We start from the raw sequence: 23,151 nt of genomic DNA, 5'->3' as shown, positions 1-23,151 counted from the left end.
GGCTACTAGTTGGTTAAATATGTTTATGCTCTATAAATTTCACATTCCACTCACGTACATACAGTTACCAGTCAGCACGTCTATGAACATGAGCAAAGTGAGGGTCAGGGCACCTCCAGGTCCGGAAAGAAAAAGTTAATTTACAAAGGATGTTAGTTTAAAACTTGCTAATTGCTTGCTGATGTATGTTATTCAGCCCTTTAACTGCCAAATTGTTTGTTTCTAATGTTTTACAAATAGAGGGGCAAAGAAGGTGGGGAACAAGTGGAACCATCTAATGCAATATACAATAAACCAGGGGTTCTCAAACTGGGGGTCGGGACCCCTCAGGGGGTCGTGAAGTTATTACATGGGGGGGTCGCGAGCTGTCAGCCTCCACCCCAAACCCTGCTTGGCCTCCAGCATTTATAATGGTGTTCAATATATAAACAAGTGTTTTTAATGTATATGCACTCAGAGACTTGCTGTGTGAAAGGGGTCACCCATACAAAAGTCTGAGAATCCCTGCAATAAACTATAACCCCCTTTGGGCCAGAGCATCAGCTAGCGGAAATCAGCAGAGCTCCATTGAAGTTAACGTAGTTATGACGATTCACACCAGCTACGATTCTAGCCCTTTGAGGTCAGATAGTTCTCACAGGGCAGGTTCAAGCGATGAAGAAAAAAAAACCCCATAACATACGGGCAGAATCCCTATGAGCAATGTAGCTACATCTGCCATCGTGAGCGCAGGTGATCAATAAACAGGATCACACAAGTTCTAAGGCTCTTCATTCTTCTAAGTCTTGCTCAGAGTCTCTGGTGGCATTTAAGGAAAACAGCGTGATACACTCCTGTTCCCAAGCCCTTGGCAGAGGGATTGGAATAACTCAATGTGGAGGCAGAATCTGAATCAGCTCAAGGTGGCGACAAGAGGGATTTCACCAAGGCCAGATTCTCAGTTCATCAGCGTCACTCGGCTGATTTCAATGATGAAACACTTTGCACAGGCACAAGGCAAAAGGCACTGGAGAATGAGCCCCCTACACCCCTTCTGAGAAACTTCCTAAATGATGTTTGGCAGGGAGGTGGCCGGGACCTGCAACCAGTTTCTTGCATGGGAGCACATGACAAGAGATATAGGCAAAGTTCAGCCATGAAATCACCCTTCCAATCCCTCTGCTGACTGTTTGAGAATAGAAGCCGCATTGGGATGGGTGGGGGAAAAGTAATATATGAAAAAAATCCCTATAAACCAGCGTAAAACAACACAAGGGGCCAGATCCTCTGCTGGTGCGAATGGATGAAGCTCTGCTGACTCGGGGGGCAGTGCTGATTTATGCCAGATGAAGATCTGGACCAAGATTCTCTTCCACTGGAAGCTGTAACAGGGGATGCTGATGCTTTTGTATTTTTAATCTACCCTCTTCCACCAAGTCTCCAGACTCCAACCCTGTTCCTTCCGAACACATGAGATCAGACTTGAAACGACCACCCAGGAGCCTCAACGTGGCTGAATCACCATGAGACTGTTCCTTTAAGAGTTTCCTCTGGTTGATTGTTTCACACTCCACCCTCTTCCTGTCCAGCATGGAGGCGACGTTTTTTCTTTGTTATTATTTCATGGAAATAACGTTGGGCTAAAGCACATGAGAAATATCAAACCAGAAGGAAACATCCGTCCTTTAAAATGAGATAACAATGACTGAGCAGTTGAATAACCCAGAGGCCACAAAAGACTGCAGAATTGAGACTGTCGCTGTAGCTTTCGGGTTGTCACCACAAAAATTATTTTAATCTAAAATAATAACCTCTTGCTTTTTAAAATCGAGGTTTAAACAAATATTTCCCCAACTCCTACGGGTCAGATCCATTGGCCACTGCAGTTTTTTCATTGACCTCCACAGCCCTCTATCCAGAAGTTGAACCATAAGGCTACAGAGATTCATAAACAAAAGGAAGTACTTTAGCAAACTGACCTTTTCCTCACTGCAAACCTAGTGGTTAGATTTAACCTGTTCCTTAGCCTTAAAAGCCGCTTTGCTACACAGGGCCAGATTCTCAATACATTGGCGTAACTCATAGGCGCCAACTCTGTGGGTGCTCCATGGCTACAGCACCCACGGAAAAAAACTGGTAGGTGTTCAGCACCCACCGGCAGCTCCCCGTGGCCCCGCCCCGCGCCCCTGCTCCAGCTCGCCTCCGCCTCCTCCGCGAGCACACCGCCACGTCCTGCTTCTTCCCCCTCCCTCCCAGCGCTTGCGCCGCGAAACAGCTGATTCGCGACGCAGGGAGGGAGGGGGAGGAGGGGGAACACGGTGTGCTGGGGGAACACGGTGTGCTGGGGGAAGAGGCGGGGGCAGGGATTTGGGGAAGGGATCCAATAGGGGCACCGAGGGGGTGGAGTTAGGGAGAGGACTTTGGGGATGGGGTTGGAATGGGGCAGGGCCAGGGGCGGGGATGGGGTGGAGTCAGGGAGGGGAAAGGAGCGGGGGGCGTGAGCACCCACCGGCGCCAGAGAAAGTTGGTGCCTATGGCGTAACCCCCTGATTTCAGTGATGAAACACAGGTGGGACTGAATTCGTACTTCAGCCCCCTCCCAAACCATGTGCTTTTAACTAGTGGAACAGAGGCTTGCTGGGAATAAAATTTGCATGTCACAACAATCTTAGACTAGTCCTATTCATTTGCGATGGTACCAGTCCAAAATATAACTGTACCAATGTTTAATTAGGACCTATCACTGCAAGTCAAAGTGATCTTCAGAAAAACCTTTTCATCTGATCTGGGAACATGTTTGATTCAAATGAGAGCCTATTCCTTAAAGCCACAGTTAACACACACCACAAAACCACACTTGTCGGTGCTGTTGCAGTCAGTGGCTAGCATCACCATCTGCTGGTACAAACTTTTGCAAACCAGGCTTTTTAAAGTTACAAATCCAGGGCAAGAGTTTGATGTTGGGTTATTTTTACCTTGAGTTAAGTTCCTCGCAAGATCCCGTTAGGTGAAACATCACAATAATCTTTCTAGCTATTTGCAAGATCATATTATTCCTGCATAGGAACTCTAAAGAGACAAGGTGAGTGAGGTATTATCTGTTATTGGACCAACTTCTTTTGGTGAGAGAGACCAGCTTTCGAGCTTACACAGGGCTTTTCTTCGGGTCTGGGAAACATACTCCGAAACCCGCAGAAGAGCTCTGTATAAGCTTGAAAGCTTGTCTCTCTCGCCAACAGAAGTTGGTCCAATAACAGATATTACCTCACCCACGTTGACTCTTTAATGTCCCGGGACCGACACAGTTAGAACTACACTGCATATAGGAACTCTAAAGGCAATTTAATTAGGCCACTTCTGTTGCAAGACCTCTAGCTGATCAAATGCCCAGGCCTCTTCATTCAATTAAAGCTCTATGTACAAGACGGACTGGCAAGGAGACAATAAGATAAAGGACCAGGAGTTTGAGGAAATGTAGCTGTAAAATAACAAAAGTAAGTGAAAGCTCATCATTTCGCCCTGGTGATGTGCTTTCCACAACAGGGCTTAGACACTGATAACTCTGAAACCAAAGTTACTTTCAAGTAACTCAGTTAGCTCTCTGCTGTAATGAGTATCCACAACAAATGCAGAGATACTTCTCCATTGGAGTAGCTTCTCCCTCGTACACTATTTATTTCACTCCACTTTCTAATTGGATTTGTGGGGGAAGCACAAAGGGGCTTTATGGCCAAACTGTGTTAAGTGCCAGGCCAAACTGAGATGTGGCCTCTAGCCAAAATAGTATGTTTCATTCAGGCGCCAATGGGAGGTGCCAACTTTTTCCACTTCTGCTATCTATGCTCTTAACTTTGCTCTATTTAAGAGGCTTGGAAGCAAAACTCCTAGTAAAGAGATACTTAGAGAAGTCTGAAAAATAAGATTTTGCTAATCTCTATCAGCTACCTTGGAAGTTACATCTCATCCAACGTCTCAGTCCCTACCAAACTTGCCTTCCCGAAATCATCATCCATTCAAAGTTCAACCTACACAGACAGCATTCAATATTAATGACTACTGAAACCTTAGTTTTCTGCAAAAACAGCTCACACATTTGCAAGCGGCTCTGTATTTGTGGTCAAGAAGATAAGTCACTTACAGCTGCCAGCAAAGAAATTCTTCAAAGATACCAAACACTCCCTTTTTCTCTTAAAAAAGACAGATACTTTGGAGGCTTTTCCTCCTTCTAATAGAGCTTGCACACATCAGATCTAATTAGATTCCACTGCCATCTGCACATGCAATGTAAATCGGGAGTTGCAGGGAGTTGGAACTTAAGAGAAAGAAAGAAAGAAAGAAACCACAAGGAAAAGGAGGGGTGTAGGGTTGGGGTGGGGGGATGGAAAGAGTTATGCATTCGGGGAAGCCATACATGATTAGTCACACAGCATTAATCTGCCTCCCTTAACAATAGCTGCCGAATTTCGACCGAATCCCAGCTGTCGTTCTTTGAATGAAAGAAAACAAGATTTAGAGCGTCAAGCGTTGGTAAGGGCTTCTGCAGCAAAAAAAAAAAAAAAAAAAGTGGCGTGCATTCATTAGTAGCTCACAAAGGGACCCAACTTTTGTCCATTAAATTGTTCATGTGCCTGATTAATTTGCTGATTTTTTTTTCCAAGGGGGTGGCAGTTTGGGTGAAAAGGAGGGGGCAGGAGATGCCAAACTGGGCAGAATAACCCAACTGAAGCAGACACGCAAACCTGATCTTTCCCCTCCCCCCTGAATGTTGTCGAGGAAGATTGCCATTCAACAGTTGGCATGGAAATGCCGTCAGGTCGCTCTGCAGAGGGGAGCTCTGAATTGGAAGTCTGGACTGGACAAGACTGTCTTCTTGGCAAGCCCCAACCTCACACACGCTTAACAGGTGGATGGGGGAGGCTGGCTGGAAAACAAACCCATTCGGATTTCGTTTATGTAATAGTTAAAAAAAAAAAAAAAAACTGGAATCTTATTCATTTCTCTTTGGTTATTGTTCCTTGGAAGGTTGGAATGAAATCAGTCATCGCTGTGGTAGGTCAATTAGTGAGTCCTTCAGGGAATCCCAACATTTTACACATCAGATGGCTCCATGATCCAGGATTGGAGAAAGCCGGTCAGAGAACCGTCACATAAAACTATCTTGCAGGCAAAAGGTGCCTCCTTCTTACTGAGTGAACCAGGCATTCTTATGAGCCTAATCCTGCAACACAGCATGGGCCTTATCCTTGGCTGGGGAACATTGACTTCAATGGAGTTATGCTGATGTGCCATAGCTGAGAGCCTGGCCACAACCGCCTTCAACCCCCATTGACTCTAATGGGAGGTGGCGGCCCCTTGTCACACCCACTGAAGTCAATGGATACCTAAATATCTGTTTATTTCAGTGGCAGCAGAATCAGAATCCTGACATTAGGAAGATCACGCTCTATTGTAAATTGACATTATGGTGTCCACAATTCAAAAACCATGTTGATAAACTGGAGGCAGTTCAGAGAAGAAGCAGGAGAAGGAGAAGAAAAACATGCCTTATAGCAACAGACTCAAGGAGCTCAATCTCTAACAAAGAGAAGGTTACAGGATGACTTGATTAGAGTCTGTAAGTACCTACATGGGGAACAAATATTTATGAATAATGAGCTCTTCAGCCTAGCAGAGAAAGGTATAACACAATCCAATGGCTGGAAGTTTAAGCTAGAAAAATTCAGATTTAGAAATAGGATGTAAATTTTTAGCTGTGAAGATAATTAACCACTGGAATAATTCATCAAGGGTCTCCATCACTGGCAATTTTTAGATCAAGACTGGATGTTTTTCTAAAAGATCAGCTCTAGGAATTATTTTTGAGAAGCTCCACGGGTTTGCTATACAGGAGGTCAGATTAGGTGATCACAGTGGCTCCTTCTGGCCTTAGAATCTATGAATCATGGGGTTGTCACTGAGTGTGACCTCTGGCCAAAGGGTAGGGTAAATAATAGGATACTCTTAAAATGCTTGCTGGATTTTTTGCAGTGGACATTAATGCTTTTTACAGGCCCAGCAGGTGGTCTCTGAAGCACAAGATTCTGGGGCCAGAAGCAGGAGCTTGTCCTGGAGTGAATTAAAAAAAAAAAAATGAATAAGGCTATCAAGAATCTCCCTTAGAAGTTACTTATTGGTCCAGATGGTACTAACTCCTGCTCCACTGCCTTCAACAGGGTGACACATTTGGCCCTTTCTTGTATTTTCCCCCCCAACCGGGACACCATGCTTGACTCCTATTCAAGTAGGACTGGATCCCAATATGGCTGCAAATTATTCTTGCACCTCAAATAAAGGAAATGCTTTTCCTCTTTTCGAATTCAGGTCTTTCAAAGCAAAGTCAACTTTATGGCAATGTGTTCATCTAGATAAAGGGAACTCATTGGCTCAGTTCTCTTTTATACTTACAGGCATACCCCAGTCCCATTGGAGTAAGTTTCACACTTTCCCCCATTCAAGCAGGATTCAGCAGGCTGGGTACATCGTAAACCTGCAAACAGAAGATGAGAATTAGCCAGAAGTTAGGCCATGTCTACCCTACAAAATTACATTGACCGTTGGCATACAGACGCCTCAATAATTAGATCACTTGTGCGTGTTGACACTTTGCTCCTTGTGTCGGCGGTGTGCGTCCTCGGCAGGAGCGCTGGTATCGAGTGAACTGTCAGCGTGGGGCATTGTGGGACAGCTTCTGAAGGCCAGTAACAGTCGACGTAAGCAATGGAATGTCTACACTGATGCTGTGTCGACCTCAACTACATCAACCTTGACGCTACGCCACTCGTGGAAGTGGCGTTATTAAATAGGCGTGCCAGGGCAGTTCTGACAGCGGGAGTGAAATTTTAGCATAGACACTTCCCTAGTTAGGTCGATGTTAAGCTGCCTTGCGTTGACCTAACTCTGTAGTATAAACCAGGCCTTCAACACCTCTATTAGCCTAATCCCCAGAGAGAGCAAACTGAGTCTTTTGCTGATCAAAGGCCTTCTCTTACTCAAGTCACTGAGAGGGGGTCTTATATTAGTCTATATCAGCAGGCTAACAGAGACTCTAGCTCTGCTAAACCTCTGGAAGCGATGGGCTCTCAGTAGAAGTCATCATCAAATGATGAAACACATAAAAATGCATGGCTAATTGCACTGGGCCGAGCTGTGATCAGTTTCTAGGCAGCATGTGATTTCAAAGGGGGCTAGCATAACATGGCCCAGTCTCTTGTCTTTTATGCAGGGAAAAGCTGGCCTGAAAAGATCATTTTTGCAACCTTCATGGATTTCGGACTCAATCTTTCATTCCTTATTCAGCTACACTCCGAAGGAACTCAATGGGAGCACTGCCCAAGTATGGAGTCGGTCAGGCCCTTAGGGTTTGGGTGACATGGGCTATTCTAAAAACCTAACCAAGGGGACCAACCGGTAACCATTACTCATAGGAGTAATCTTTATTTAAGTGAGTAGTCCACTGAAGCCTATTAGGGTAAGGATTTCAGGATCTGGTCCTTTGGGCCAAATTCTGCTCTCAGTTATCCTGGAATTACTCCTGATTTTACATCTCAATCTGGCCTGTAGACTGTAAACTTTTCAGGGCACAGCCCCTTGGCCAAAATTGAGTCTCACATTGGGGTAAAACCAGAGTAACTTCAGACCAATGGAGTTACTTCAGATTTACACCAGGGTCTCTTCAAGCAGAATGCATCCTTGGATGTTTGGTGTGTCTGCAAAGCCCCATGCATCTCTACAGCACTGCATAAAAATCATTCAATAATAATTGCAGATAGGACTCTTAACCAATAAAAACCAGCGGAGGCCCACTGCAGTGGCATGGGACATTAGTGGAATGAAGGCTGCCGTGACATAAGGTGTTTCCAATATGCAAATGATGGTGTACAATGGAATGCCACCAAACATATGGCGCCGTGCTAGCAATTCTGCATAACAGCTTACAGGGGAAAGGGGACTGCCACGGGGCGTTAAAGAAAAGCAGTCCCGGAGCAGCCTGGGCTGCTTTCACAAGGCAAAGTGATCTGCAAACTTTAAGTTCAGATTACAGGGCAGGCTCCCATCCTTGTTCTCAGCCACCTAGCTGGGTTTCTCCTTCCCCCCCCCCCCCCCATACTGCTACTGTCCTGACTACAGAAAACGCTCCTGAAACTATTGCTCAGTTGTCTGGCTGTTCAGATATTCATGGTTAAAAAAAGAAAGACAGACAGACAGACAAAAAGTGGCTACAGACTGTCCTACAGAGGGAGAACAGAGAGTCATAAAGCCACAGACGCACACTCCCCTCCTTGCACACTCCCCTCCTTGCTCGTGGGAAAAAGCAACAGCTGCAGAGCAGAGCCTTCCCTGATTCCTAACAAAGGGGGAAATCAGAGCTGCCCATTGTAAAACGTTAAAGACACCTCTTGTTACATTATTTACTGTAGGGCAGCTCTCAATCCCTATCACCCTTGATACTCAATACCTGCTGCCTGAAAGATCTGATTGAGTCAACTAACAGCCCCACTACCTCCTCCCATGCCAACACACTGCAGCCTGTTTTCTTTGGGGAGGAGGGAATTAAGCCAGCCTGGGTCTCTCCTCAGTTATGCAAAACGAAGTGAAACTAGACAGCGCAAATGTTACCTAAACGGGGCTCTTCCCGGAAGGCTGTGATGACACCCTTACTATGAGTAAGACTTCTGACTTTATAGCATAACTCTGAAGTACACAGGGGAAGGCTACGCTACTTAAGGCATTAATGTCTCAATGCTCAGTCCTACACTCCCTGATCTAAAAGCTCCAGGAGAGAAACCTCAGTCTCTCTCCTGTTTAAAAATCGTTGCATTTAGGACAGATGCAGCTAGGCATCCTTTTTATATACACACGTGTATATATATATATAAACCCCAACAACATGCAAGGACAGTGTGCAGGTATGAGAGATGGCTATACAGGCTGGCTGAGCACAGACCCCTTTTTTCTCTTATACATCAACACTGCATCTCCTGGTAACCTCCCTGGCTGGCATCAGTGGCACTGGTCTCAGTGGGAGTCAGGGTGGCAGAATCCAACCCACTATGTTACAGTTAGCATCTGTTTGAGCCAAACACTTAAGGGCCAGATTCTGCTGCCTTTTCACTGATTAACACTTACTCCGCGCTAGTAGGCCCCAGGAAGTCAGAGAGACTACTCACAGGAGTAGGTGCTACTCCTGTATTTATACTCTTATACACTTTTCAAAAGCACTTCACCATCTTTATTTTTTCAGTGTTGTGAGGATAAAGGCATTGAAGTGCTACATTTCCAAGCAGAGATGCACAATACAATTATTTCTGCACGTTAAGGAGATTTTTTTTTTTTTGAAAGCATCTTCCTACTCATTTCTCTCACCTTGGTGAAACTTATGCATCTTTCATTTTTAGGCCTTTTAGACTAAAAAAGAATTGTTGCACAAGTTTCCATTTGATTGTTTCCCCAAACAGTGCAGTAACTGTGCCGAAACACAACGGCCTCTGACATCCGCCCCAAAACTTGCAAGGAAAGGGCTGAGAGAACAAGAAATCTGACGTCGATTCGAGAAACAGGAAATAAAAAATTAACCAGGCTTTCAAAAAATAAAAACCAATCTCCGGCTTGTTCAGCACACCCTCCAGCCTTGAAAAGTGGACAAGGTAAAGAGCTACTTTCTGAGCTTTGCTACATGAAATATTCGACTGCTGAGAAAAAAGAAGTCATAAAAAAGCCCCCACACAACTCATCACATTGCTATCCTGAGATCAGTTCTCAAAACTACCCCCCACACACACACACACACAGACAGAGGCTTGTTTTGTGTTACAAAACCAGTCATGCTTTCCAGCCCTGGTGATGGCAGCTTTTAAGGGCTTTATTAAAGTTTTAATAAAGTTTTTCAGCTCAACCCACAGCCTCCTTCGCAGCCTCCTTGGCTCGGATTTGGTTGAGCGCTCAAATTCTGCCACTTTGTGAGGCAGGATCAGCTCTTCCCCCAGATTGTTTTAAGAGCGAGGGGGTTAAACACACTGGATTCCTCCCCCCGGAGCGATGTCTGCCACACACCCTCTCAGGTGGGTTGTGATCTTTTAAAATCGGAGGGGAGTGGGGAGGAGAAATTCCCTCTTGGAGGGCAGTTGGAAGCAGCCAGCAAAGCAACAGACACAGACACACACACACCGATTTCACTCCGGATTGCTCATTTGCCTAATAAGAATAGAACTTTCCAAGCCGCCGTGTTTTCCCCTTCAGCCTGCTCTGCCAGTCAGCCCTGCTTTCACTTTGCAAAGGGTTTCACCTGCCTTAGAGTGAGCCCCGGGCTCTCCCCCGCTGGGACCCCCCAGCACCAAGGGGGTCTCTCCCCTTCTCCAGTTAGGAAGCCCCCTCTCCTCACGCCTGGCTGCCCCCCCGGGGGGGGGGGGCACAGGGCAGGGGAAGAAGGGAAACAAACGGGCGAGAAAGTTTCCATTTCGCCGGCGAGAGAAGGCAGGACTTTGGCTGGGACATGCCGGAGCCCAGCTCCATCTCCCGGGGCGCTCAACTGCTGGGTGGCCACAGACCAGACCCCCCCTCCGCCCCCATCCTCTCCCTTTCCCGCGGGCCCAGCCCCGGCCCCTACCTCGGCTCAGCACGGGCAGCAGTGACAGCAGGAGGCTCTGCACCAGAAGTTGCTGCATTCCTTCTCTTCGAGCTCCACACAGGCGTCTCTCTCTTTGCGCTGGTCCTGGCCCCCCTTTCAGAGCCACATCGATCCCGGGGCGCCCCCAGCCAGCCGGCGGGCATGCAGGATCCCCCCCCCAAAAAAAGCACCCCAAACTCGGGCGGGAAAAGCAATCCGCTCCCAGGGAGAAATGCCCGGTGCCCCGAGAGACGCAGAGAGCCGCAGCGCCCCGTGCAACCTCCGGCTGCAAATCCCCTAGTGAGGAGGAGGAGGCGGCTCTGAGCCGCGCTCTCCTCCCATTTCTCCCCCCCCCCCCGATCCTTCCGCCCAGGTGCCCCGGGCTCAGCCCAGCCCGCCCAGGGGCAATGGGGAACCTGCCCCTGGGCTGCCAAGGGCAGGTGGGGGCGGGATCGTTTTGGGGAGCTGCTCCCCAAGCCCCTGCGCTCAGGAGGAGCCCGGGGAGGGGAACTCCTTGGCGTCGGGAAGTTTCCCAGGCTGCTGGAAGTTGTGTGTGTGTGTGTGTGCACGCGGAGGGATCCCTGCGCTGCTCACCCCAAAGCTGGGTTGTGGTCCCCCGGGATGCCCTGCCCGCGGCCCAGCCCCTGGCATTCTGCCCCCGGGCTCAGGGAGGGGGCCGGGGCTGGTCGGAGGGTAGAAATGCTGGGAAAGTGTGTTTGCTCCTGTGCAACAAGAGGGGGACTTGAGGCTGCATGTTGTTGGGGGGGTCAGAGGGGCAAGAGCTGGATGCTGCTAGAGGACAAGTTGTATCAGCTATTTGGGGGGTGGACGAGAGTAAACCCCCCACACACTAGGACTGTGGGAAAAGTCATTGATAGCCAGACTGCCTAACCTGTGGACTGATGGGGAGAGGGGGGAACAGTATTCAAATACGGGCACAGCAGATGCACCCACAAAAATGTGAACTCACTCAAAAATGTGAACCCTGCACCTCCCAGAGCCTGCGCTGTGCATGCAAAAGTGTGCACCTGGCTCACTTGTGGCTAGCTACCTATCAGGGCAGGTAACTGAGGGGTTTTGTGAGAGCGGACAGGTTTGCCTGCCTTTCTGACAGGCCAGTCGGGGAAAGGGGGTCTGTTCAATTGTCCAGGTGCAGAGGGAGAGGATGCATTTTCACCAGGGCGGTGGATGCAACCTGCATTTTTGCAGGTGCAGTGCAAGCAGCTCCAAGTTTGACAAATGCAACAGGTGAATAAACAGATCTGTGAGGCCACCTTTTGTGTCTGCCTTGAAAAACCTGGCCCCGAGTCCTGCAGTCCCAGACACCTCTGGGTCTCCAGTGCATTGACTCTGTAATTGACTTTTGCTCTTGGAATGTTCTAGGTTACACAAAGTGAGGTGACTTATCAAAACCATCCCTATAAAGATTTATCCACCCCCAAAGCCCTGCATATTGGGAATGCATTTTTACCGACTCCTAGCATATATATTATGCTCCAGTGGGAATAGCTTGAGTGGGGTCTGTTAATTTATTTCTTGTGTGCTGTAAACTTCTGAACGTTCAGCCAAAGCTCTGGCCAACAATAAAGAAAGAGATTAGATAACTAAATAAAAGAAGGCCTGGAAGCCAACGTCAGAGGAGGGAGGGGAAAAATACAAACTTGAGCAAACTTCTAGCCAGACTCCTGCATGTGCAACATTAAATGCTGGCTGCTGCCGTGTGCCATAGCTACCTCTGTGTTTTATTCTGGGCACCCTGTTCCTCTAGCTCTCTCCTGTTAGGCCGGCTCCATCCAAGGGCCCAGTCCTGCAAGGCAGAGAGCTGTCTCTGGAGTCAATAGGATTTCTGTGTGTGGAAGGCTTGCAGGATGGATTCCTAAATGTGACTCCCTCTAGGAATTCAACAATGACCACTAATTGTAGTTACTAATACAATCACATGTATAAGGCCCAACCCCTCCTGCCCCACCTTGGTGCTCCAGCATGGCTTGAGCAATTACTATATAATCCCAGTCATTAAAGAGGAACTGAAATCTGACTAGGTGCCTAAATATAGATTTAGGTGTCAAATTCGAGGCACTCGTGTTTGAAAATCTTGGCCAAAGGCTGTGCCTACAGTGAGCTCTTTCCTTCACCTCTCCCACTACTACACAACCAGTGATGTAGCACCGACAATGACATCAAGTGTGGGAAGGCTCATGTACTCTCTTCTTTTCCACGGTGCCGTCTAATCCTGCGCAGATGGTGGCAAAAAATGCCAGTGTCTTGTCTACAGTAGAGCTCCCTGTTTTGTAACCACATAATCGGTTGGTGCAACAGTGGGAAATGTGGAGAAAAAGCTGAGTGTGTGCAAGGCCTAAGGGATTTGCCCAAGGTCCCACAGCAAGTCAGTGGCAAAGTCAGGAAGAGGGCATAGACTTCTCATCTCAGTGCTCTCATCTCACTAGCTAGCCCTGCTAGCAACCTGGCACCTATCTTTTAATGGGATCCACCAGCACGGACTATGATATCTGCACATGGGTCTGTGCTAATGCATCCTGTGGGCCTCTATTCGCAAAGCACATCTGCCGTGTAATGGACTGATCATCGTTTCAGGGAGAATCCAAGTGAAAACAGGACAGATGAATTGTCCTGAGCCAGCTGTAGATATTTTGTCCCTCCTTTGTCTCCAGATGGTTCTGTTCAACCTCTACTGCTTGGTAACAGCGTCAGAGTCAGGGAACATGCCTGTCCAGGTTAGTGTGCGTTTGGTTAAAGGGAGGAAGCGAGAGGGAAAGAGAGACCGACTCCACAATGCGTTATGAAAAGAAGTGACACCTCTCACAGGTGTGTCTCTCACTTCATCTCCAAAGGCACCTCCCATCCTACACAGAGCTGGTGTTACCCCACTATTTCCTGCTGTAAATTATTTCCAGAGTGAGTGTGAAACAAATAAAAAAACGGAGGGGAAAGACTCTGTTCAGTAGATCAAAGGGAAGAGCCCCTCAGCATTATTTCTCAGTTGTACGCTCTCTTCATTTTCCTTGTGTCTTTCGTCCTTCAAAACAGGCCTCTGATGTAGGTGCCCCAGCATGGATTTAGGGCGGTGATTTTCCAAGCGAGTTGGGCATCCCTTTGAATTTAGTCACCTGTGAAAATCCAAGTCTACGTACCTTAGGCACCCAACTTTGGAAACTGTGGCCTTTGCCTCTGCGTGCTGACTACCCCCACCCCGTAAAATGGGGCTCATGTGAAATAATTTGCCCACCTTTTTCAAGTGACTCAACTCCATGGATAGATATTAAAAACAATAAGTACGTTCTGACTCTTATTGGCCCTGAGCTGAAATACCTTGAAGCCCAAGAGGAGGTCTTTCCCTCGACTGCATTGGGCTTTGGATCAGGCACGTTATGGACAGACAAGGAGCAAGGGGGATTATGTGCATTTACTTAAGTGCCTTTTATGCTTTACTGCTGTTAGGCCTAGAGTGAATGCAGTGTTCGATTTAAACACATAGGCAGGCGATGGTGACATCTGACGATTTCATGGTTTTGTCTGTGCCCTGGGGTTGATAAGCCGACAAACTCTAGCTCTTAGCAGTATAGGGTGACCAGACAGCAAGTATGAAAAATCGGGACAGGGAGTGTGTGTGTGTGGGCCGGGGGGAGGGGGGGAGAATAGGAGCCTATATAAGAAGATGACCCCCAAATCGGGACTGTCCCTATAAAATCGGGACATCTGGTCACCCTATAACAGTAGCTGTTGGATGGTAGGCATGGGTTTATGTTTCTACCTGAGCAGATAGCTTTAGTGCCTCTCTTTACATCTGTTATTTTCCACACTTGGGCAGGGAAGGAAACTTCCCCCCTGTGTTTTCCTCCCTTTTTCCTGTTCTCCAGTTTGAACTGGTCACAACAGCAGCCATGGGATAATGTAGAAGATAATGGGGGTAGGGTTATAAATGCTGCCAAAACCCAGGTGAGGGGACATTCCCGCACCTCGTTAACACTTGGCTGCTTTGCTGTCATCTCTTCTTTCCTAGTCTTCTCTTCGAGATTACAAAACATCAGGCCCGTTCTGTGCTGATTTGCACTCCCACTAGCTTCAGTGCTAGGACTCCTTTCTTGTCAGCGGGGCTGCAGAGCAGAGCAGAACTGGCTTTGTGCATCTGAGTATGAGGTTTCTCCCTGGCAGAGGTGGATCTGGAATACTCCTAGGTATTGAGTTTCCCTCCATTTTCCCCACCTTGTCCATTGTGTTTGCACATTCACGAGCAGTTAGCAGGAGCCCTCTCTGCTCTACCTGCTTGGAAATACCTATGTTCCTTTGCCCGGGCTTGTTCTCTGAGCTGGGAAAGCACTGCACATGCAGGTTAGTTGTATGTCTCCTTGGGTTGTTCCCTCAAGAAACCTGTCTTGAGGGGTCCCACAACCCCAAATATGGCCTTGTGGAAGGATTCCAGACGCAAGGGGCTTGGAGAGGCGAGGCAGGGTGGTACTCGGGACCCCTGGGATCCCTCCCTGACCCTTCTGGGCCAGTCTCTTAGTCTCTCTGCACTCCAGTTTCTCCAGTGTTGACATAGGGGTAGCGAAACTCTTGTGAAAGGCTTTGAGGTTCTCAGCGGAAAGGTCCTTTATAAAGTTCTGCCACCCTTATCCCTGCTGAGTAATACCTTACTCATCACATATAACCCCATTGGAGGATGAGGTTGCTAGCTGGTTCCAATCTAGCGCATGCTGGTAGTGACTGAAAGCTGTTATCATCAGACGGCTCTTTGATGTCCCCGTCCAGCACCCTGTTAGCGGGTGACAGTACAGAAATCACCACAAGTGGCTTGGTTTGGGTCGTCTCAACAGCATCCCTGCGGAGACTGGAGAATGAACTCCCTTCTCCCCCCTAGGCCACATGTTGCACGGCAGTACAAGTAATTGTGTGTAGTCCAAACAGTCAGAGCAGGGCAAAACGCACGCTGAGGTGAAATCTGGGCCCCACTGAAATCAGGGGGAGCCTTCTCGTTGACTTTAACGGGGTCCGCATTTACAATAACAGCACCTGGATCATACAGGGTTCTTGTCACCGACAGCGCTCAAAGCACTTTACAAAGGAAATGGGTATCCCTATTTTACAGATGAGGAAACTGAGGCATGAAGCAGGGAAATGACTTGCCCAGGATCACCAAGCAGTAGAGGTGGGAATAAAACCCATGTCTCCTAAACCCTCGATTAGTGCGCTCTCTGCTGGTTAACACACTGGTAGCCATTGGCACCTGGTTTACCCTTCTGCTCCTACGGCTGGTGCCACCCGTGTATAGCGCAACGACGGGGGAGTTTGAGAAAAACACCAGTGTCGACACAAGCCTGGGCACTGGGCCTGAGGGCTCAGGGTTTGGGGAAACTGGGCCAAGCTTTCCCCACTGCCTCCAGAGACCAGGAGAATGAATACCCAGGAGATGCACAAGAATGGGACGATGCCGTTGTTTTCCCCTGCCCCTCCACGAGCGGTTTGCAAGGTTTGGGCTCTGTGTTTGGAGAGGGATGGGACCCGCGGCAGGGAATGAGCATCAAACACACACGGGGAGATTTCTGCTGTGATGCTCAGCCATTGCTAAGGCCATACAACTTTGGCTGCACGTTACAGGCCAAAGCCGCACCCTGAACAACAAGGGGCCCAATCCTGCTCCCATTGAAACCAATGGGAGTTTTGCCACTGACTCTGGTGGGGATAGAACTGAACCCAGTGAACCCATTGGGAGCACTTCCACCAACTTCAGGAGGCACTTAGTACCTTAGCAGAAATGCTACAACTATAATGAAATGTCCCTTTTCCTGCTCAGACACATCAAAACCTACCTTTAATCTGTTCACATAATTTATCAAAAGGCTGATTATCCTGGCAGAGGGATCTTACCACTGACTGCCTTTCATTTACTTATTTCAAAACACTTCCTATGAAGACTGCAACCCATATTTAAAAAAAAAAATGATGTTAATAGGCAAATTATAAAAATAACCCTTTTGTACTAAACTGAAGAAGTTACAGGAAAATAAGACATCAAACTGTTTCATCTGAGTAGACTTTCTGGGTTAAAATCATGGGATTTTAGGTCGTTTTCCAAATAACAATCATAAAATGGCTTTAATAGAAATAATGTAAAGTGTCCATCTGATGAGTTGTTTACAAAAATCCGGACACACAGAACATTTTTAGTAAGTTAAAATCAAGTGGGTCAGAACCTGAGATTTTTGGAGGGCTGGGCTGTTTTTTTTTTTTCTTTTTTCTGTTTTTGTTTTGTTACTTCAAGCTAGGAAAATTATGTTCACTAAGCAAAACTTCATACCAATATAATCAGGTAGTGCACATCTGTAAATTATTTTCATGTCTCCAGGGGCTGGAAAAAAACCCTAAGTGAGACCAGCTTTCTTCAATATATTTTGCCTTGACAGCTCAGGAAAAAAATTGCCAAAAACCAGAGTTAGAGCACTGGGCTGGCGTGGGAAAGTTGGTTTAGTGAGAAATTTGCCCTGGGCTATTTAAATAAAAACAGGCGTTTTTTAATGGCAAATGCCTGTTAAACACAAGCAGCAACTGGTGTGTCTATTTCTTCATGTCACTTCCATCTCTTTATCATCCCATTCGATATTTTGCACTTAAACATTTGGTGCAATAAAAATAGGAACGAAAAGGCAGACATCAAACTGGATTTTACTTCCTTTTCCCAAGTCACGTTTAGCTATGCATTCCTCTGCCCTCCATCGTCTGAAACCACAAACAGGGCAGAGCTTTAGATATTGTTATGATCTGTGAAATATAATCTGTGGAGATCATCCTGGAAAGTCTACACAAATAAAAATACAGGCAGTTGCTTATATAGGGGCTGCTGATGTGAAACTATCTTAGCCAAAGCTACGCCATAATGGGACGAGACTGCGGTTCTCTGGGGCAAAGGGGAAATGTGGCCGGACTCGCAAGAATGATCTAAATCCTGATTTTTTTTTAAAAAAAGAGCTGACTGGTGGATTTAGTAGGCACAGTCATAGGATGAATTGCCCTATTCACACTATTCCTCTGCAGCGTCGCTTATTAAAAAGACATTGAAAGCATGTTTCCTTTGATAATTACTCCGCGGTGGAGTAGTCCTGCATCCGAGGAAGAAGATCATGGCTAACGGGGTGAACATCTGGCAAAACTCATGCACCTAATCTCCCTCTTTCTGCAGACAGTAACAGGGTATGAAGGAAAGGGAAGGGTGGTATAAGATCATTACATTTTTTATACTTACGGCTATATTGTGGCTGAGATACAGCCCATGTTGGGGTGGGGTTGGGACATGTACAAAGGCTCTGCTCCAGCATGAGTCCCCAGAGGCATTCTGGGTAACACAGTCAGAATTGCCTGAAGGGCTGCACACCCCTGAGAAGAGGCCGGGACACTGGGTGCAGAGTGTGATCACCCCCTCTCCAACTCAGCTGTGAGGCCCAGTGCAAAAAGCCTTGCTCTTGCCCCGGCACACTTCTAGGAGGAATCTGCGCACACTTGTTTGTTATTGTAGGGTTGCTTCTGATTCCTGGGCCGCACGGGCTGGTTCGTTTAGTTACCTAAGTAATTAGTGTCAGGGGCTTGAATGGGATTTAAATGATGTAGAGGGATGAATGTCACTGCAGGATTTGTACAGTTTTTGGAGACCCCTGGATGAAAGGTGCTGTTGAGGTGCAAAGTACTATTGTTACTAGCAAGTATATGCAGTGTTTAAAATAACCTGCCTTTAGTTCAGGAGGAGGAGGGGAAAGCAGGTATATTTCAGCCATCACTTCAATAGGTCTTTTACCTCTCTGCGCCACTGGCTAGCTCTTGTTTACATCAATAAAAGGACTGAAACATTCGCTGTTGTGTAAACAGAGGCAGAGATCCTAAACGATGTTTATCCTACAGCTCTGTTAATGTGAACTACACATCGGAACAGGTTTATTGGTGATCGTTTCTTCCATGACTGTAGGGTCACCTCCTTTTCTAAAAACATCCTCTGCATGTGCCCCACACACGCACGTCTGCTACGCAGGAGGCCTAAGGTTATGCATTGAATTTGGAGACGGGGTTTGTAGTAATTTTGTAGAAAATTACAGCACCCAGCATTGGGAGCACGTGCCTCCATTGTTATTTGTTGAACTGTTTGTGGATTCAGTTCTCCAGCAACTTTGTCTTGCTAATGCATCAGTCTGGGAGTCAGGGGTCTATCCACAGCTCTGCCACTGTCTTATTGTGTGACCCAGTAAAGTCACTTAACCTTCGGGACCTCAGTTTGCCCATGTGCATGGTGTTTTTGGAACAGGGGGATGAACAGTTTGTTTATATTTATGAGTGAGACCATGCTTCAGGGCCTTGACCTGGAGGGTTAGGAAAGAATACCACCCCACCTACTAGACTAGCAAATCGACATGACCCCATTATGTTTTTCTCACCACCTTCTGCTGAAGGCAGATCATAGAATATCAGGGTTGGAAAGGACCTCAGGAGGTCATCTAGTCCAACCCCCTGCTCAAAGCAGGACCACTCCCCAGACAGATTTTTGCCCCAGATCCCTAAGCGGCCCCCTCAAGGATTAAACTCACAACCCTGGGTTTAGCAGACCAATGCTCAAACCACTGAGCTATCCCTCCCCCCTAGATAGCAGATCAGATGGGCCCTTGATCTGTGCCAATATGGCTTTTCCTCTGTCCCTATGTCAGAGCGCTGCCTTCATTTTCCCACAATTGCTTGCTGCATGCCCCTGTCTGTGTGTAGACCTGCTGTATCCTCTGGCTAGCTGGATGGCTGGCACTACCCGACCTTTGCTAAACCCCTGACTCCACCTCCGCTGGGGATCAGCTGTTACATTGCTGAGAACTCCGCGTGATGATCAGAGGGAGCGGGGCAATGGGACTCATGCACCGCGTGTATACAGAGTGAAAAGTAGGAGAAAAGGCGCCTGGGGAGGCCCTGGCTCCTCCCAGCGCAAGGCCTAGAAAACTTTCCCAGAGATAGCCACGCCACCCGGCCTTTCCACGAAACGCAACCAACCAGCGAACCCTTCTCCAGCTCCTTTGGGTTTCCAGCCGCTGTAAGAGACCCTCCACTGACCCCTTCACAAGCTCCAGTCTGGGGACCGTGCTGGGGTGGGTGGGTCCAGGGTGGCAGGATCTGGGCGTGTAGCCAGTGGCCCTGTGGAGAAGCTGGGGGATTAGAGTAGCTAGGGCTGTAACTTATACTTAGGGACCCTGTGACTCCTTGGCCAGGCCAGAATCTAGAGGGCACCCACGCCCTTTGGCATCACATTCAGTGCTGTGCCCCCTCAAGGCAGAGAACACAACTGCCCCTCTGTCTTTCACGTCTCTCTTCTTTTCCAATGTTCCAATTTGTGTTTTCCTCTAAAATTTTCTTTCCTTGAGGCTTTTTTTATTTTGAATGGGTCTTTTCTCTCTCAATCTGTTTCTTGGTGGTGTTTTCTCTCTCTCCTCCTGTCTCAATGTCCCTTCTACCCTTCCGCTCCCGCGGGGCTAAGCGGGACTTTGGGGCTGGGTGAGAAATACAGGATCGGGCTGTTACGTAATAGTTACTTTTAAAAATACAGATACTTGAAAACCGTTGCTGGCAGCAGCAAAAAAGCCAAAACAATGTGTGATTTCATGCCAGACATGTCTGGACATGTAGCGTATACTGCATATTTCTGGATTGTGAAGAAAAGATGGATATATCTTAGTTATGCAGGTGTGATCACAGCTGAATTCTACTTCAAATGAGCTGCACGAATATAATTTATACACAGCTTCCCTTAAGGCCGTTTTGACAGTCAAGAAATATGTAGTATAACATGGATATTTTGCTGTTGTTAGTTTATATATTTTAAAGCAGTTTATTTCTCCAGAGAAGGGTGCTCCTGGGAATTCAGAAATACTGTATACATTCTAGCTCACACTGTACTCTGTAAGAGGTTTGGTTTTGTAGGTTATGTAGATTACTTAAAGGCCATTGTAGTTAATAGGGCAGCTTGCCTGAGTAGGTTGGATGCCAGCTTGTTACTAAGAGCAATGAGTATTTAAGATTTAGGAGTCTTTAGGTAGCGCAACAGCTGGTTGAAATGTTCATTTGCAATTTTTTCCAGCAAAAATGGCCTTTTTTTCCCCTTCAGGACAAAACCTTTTGTTTCATTTTAAATTCTCTCTTTCTCAAGGAAAAAACAAAACCTGAAATTATTCCGTTGAAAACCTGGAAGATTTCAAAAGAGATGATAGGTTTCATTTGGCCCAAAAGGCCATTTTTGTAAATCAATAAATGGAACATTTCAAAAGAAACTAAAGGGAAACTGTTTGTTTCTTTTGAAATTGTTGGAGGGAAATGCTTTTCGTTTTCCAAGCAGTGCCATGTGGTACCTTTTGGTTCATTCCTACTGGAGTCAATGGCCAAACCCCCATTGATGCTGATGGAGGGAGGATCTGGCCCCTTTCTCTAGCACCTCAGAGAATATGACTCTGAAACAGTCCGCTTTTCGTTCTGTACATGCATCCATGGGGGTGACTGCCTGGGTCTGTCACTCTGCCTCTGTGACAAATCCCCCCCTTCCCCCAGGCCCCACTGAAGGCTCTCCATGGTACAGGAACCTGCAAGTAGGAGGTTTGGGGGGAAGTGTGATTTGGGGGTGCATATCCTTCCTCCAGAGACCCAGCAGAAGTAGCCCAAGACCTTCCAGGGAGCAGGGGCAAAGTTCCAAGGAGCTCAGGGCCAATGCTAAGGCATAAGGCCACCCCACAGCTGGTCCGTTTCTCCCTGGCACATTCCTAAGTGCTGCGTGGACTTGGGGGATACCATGGGGTTTGTGGGCTGGGCCCTCACATTGTGGGGCAATCCTTTCTGCCTGGATGGGAGGATGCAGAGGCATCTCCCAGAGGGCAGCCTCAGAGAGTGGCTGGGTTTTTCTACCCAGGGCCACAGCGCCATTAAATCACCCTGAGGAATTCGCAGACGCCAATTCAATTCAGGTGATGGCTTTGACACCAGGCCGCAGGAAACGGGAGCTGTTCACTCCCAGCCATTCCAAAGCCCTGTGCTCGCATGGGGCCTGGAGCTCTGGTGGGCTTCGACCGCCTAAGGCCAAACATTTCAGTAGTACTAGTCACCCTCTGCGAAACCAGCATGTGAAAGGACTTGCTGCCGGAGAGAGCTTCCCACCCATTTCTGACCTCGGAGCCTCTGAGCAAAAACACTGCCTGGAGAGAGGCCAAAAATAATAGCCAATTCCTTCTACTCCCTTCCTTCCCATGCAGACCACATTATCGAATTAGCTTCGCTGTGGAATCAAAGTCCAGCATACGAAGCCGAGCACCAGGAGAAATCAGCTGAAAGATGCTGTTTCCTTTTGGCACAGCCCGGCTAGGAGAGGCCGAAAGGTGTAAGATCTAATAATAATCCCATGGGTTAGACTGCACTTTATTACATGTACTCTGATTTCTGGTAAGGACGGTGCGATGCTGCCCTTTAAGGGAACTGCAGAAACATATGGGACTTCCCCAGAAGGACAGAACTAAGTCTGAGTTAGACAGAGAGAGAAACAAAGAGACCGACAGACAGATGGTATTTTACCTCATTTGTGGATTCCTTAAGTGCTGAAAGCCCGGCCCAAGCCTTATGCAAAAATGGTGGTTTGGCGGCTTCTGCTTAGCAGCCTGGAACCACAAACTTTGTATATATTGTTGTTTGTTTGTTGGGTGAGTATACAACAGCCTCTCTCAGCCCCGCTGGAAGGAAAGACAAGAAAACGGTGGTACAGAGAAGCTAAATGACTTGCTCGGTGAGTCAGTTTCAGAGTGGAGGATGGAACCCAGGAGTCCTGCCTCCCATACCGCCTGACAATGAGAAACTGAAAGGAGGGAAATTTTCCTTGTTGCTCCTACCCAGATTCTCATTTCATTTTGAAACCAAGAATTTTGGCTTCCGTTTGATTTTGTCAGAATTAATCAAGTCACTGAAATATCCCCTGTTTGGTGGGACGCTGGAATTGTCTTCTTTGGGACCTGTTTAGATAGCATGTCAGCAGTCCCTTCCATAGCTGCGAAATCTAGGCCAGGGCTTAGGGCAACCCTGTGTTGTGACACTGCACAGCGCAGGGTGTGTTTATTTAATATGGGAGCTAGAGAAAACCACCAATTCTTCATGTGTCCAGGCGTCCCAGTAAAGAACTCCTTTAGATTAATTAGAACGGAACCCTGTCTCTTCTTCAGCGTCAGGGACACTAGCGTACTCACCTCACTGTTTCCTATTGTGAAAGGGTGTGTCTGTCATGTAGCGCCCCCTGCTGGCCGAGCATGGCTTTGCCACTCCCTGCCTCAGTTTCCCCTTCACTTGGGAGCCTCAAAGACAAGGCCCCTTCTTGGGGCCTGGTTTATTAACATAAACACACAGTAAAATCTCTGCTACCCTGGTCTCACACTGGGTACAGCCCCTCCTCACTGAGGTCTGCCTGTCTTCAAGTGTCCAAGATGGCCCCAACTTTTCTGCCCTTCCCAGGCTCTGCTCTGTCTCTC

General features: G+C 47.5%; 1 protein-coding gene across 1 annotated transcript in view; it reads right to left on the bottom strand.

Moving 5' to 3' along the window:
- NOTCH1 (notch receptor 1) overlaps positions 1-10,926 on the bottom strand; it is an 82,117-nt gene extending 71,191 nt beyond the window's left edge. Inside the window, exons 1-2 of the mRNA XM_034793346.1 lie at positions 10,622-10,926; positions 6,424-6,505 (exon numbers count right to left, since the gene is read on the bottom strand). Coding sequence (XP_034649237.1) covers positions 6,424-6,505; positions 10,622-10,679 — 140 coding nt within the window. The 5' untranslated portion in view covers positions 10,680-10,926. The remainder of the gene's footprint in view (positions 1-6,423; positions 6,506-10,621) is intronic.
- Between the last annotated feature and the right edge of the window lie 12,225 nt (positions 10,927-23,151).

This window comes from Trachemys scripta, chromosome 17, assembly GCF_013100865.1.
Source record: "Trachemys scripta elegans isolate TJP31775 chromosome 17, CAS_Tse_1.0, whole genome shotgun sequence".
Lineage (NCBI taxonomy): Eukaryota > Metazoa > Chordata > Testudines > Emydidae > Trachemys > Trachemys scripta.
This window is presented reverse-complemented; position numbering and strand designations above follow the sequence as displayed.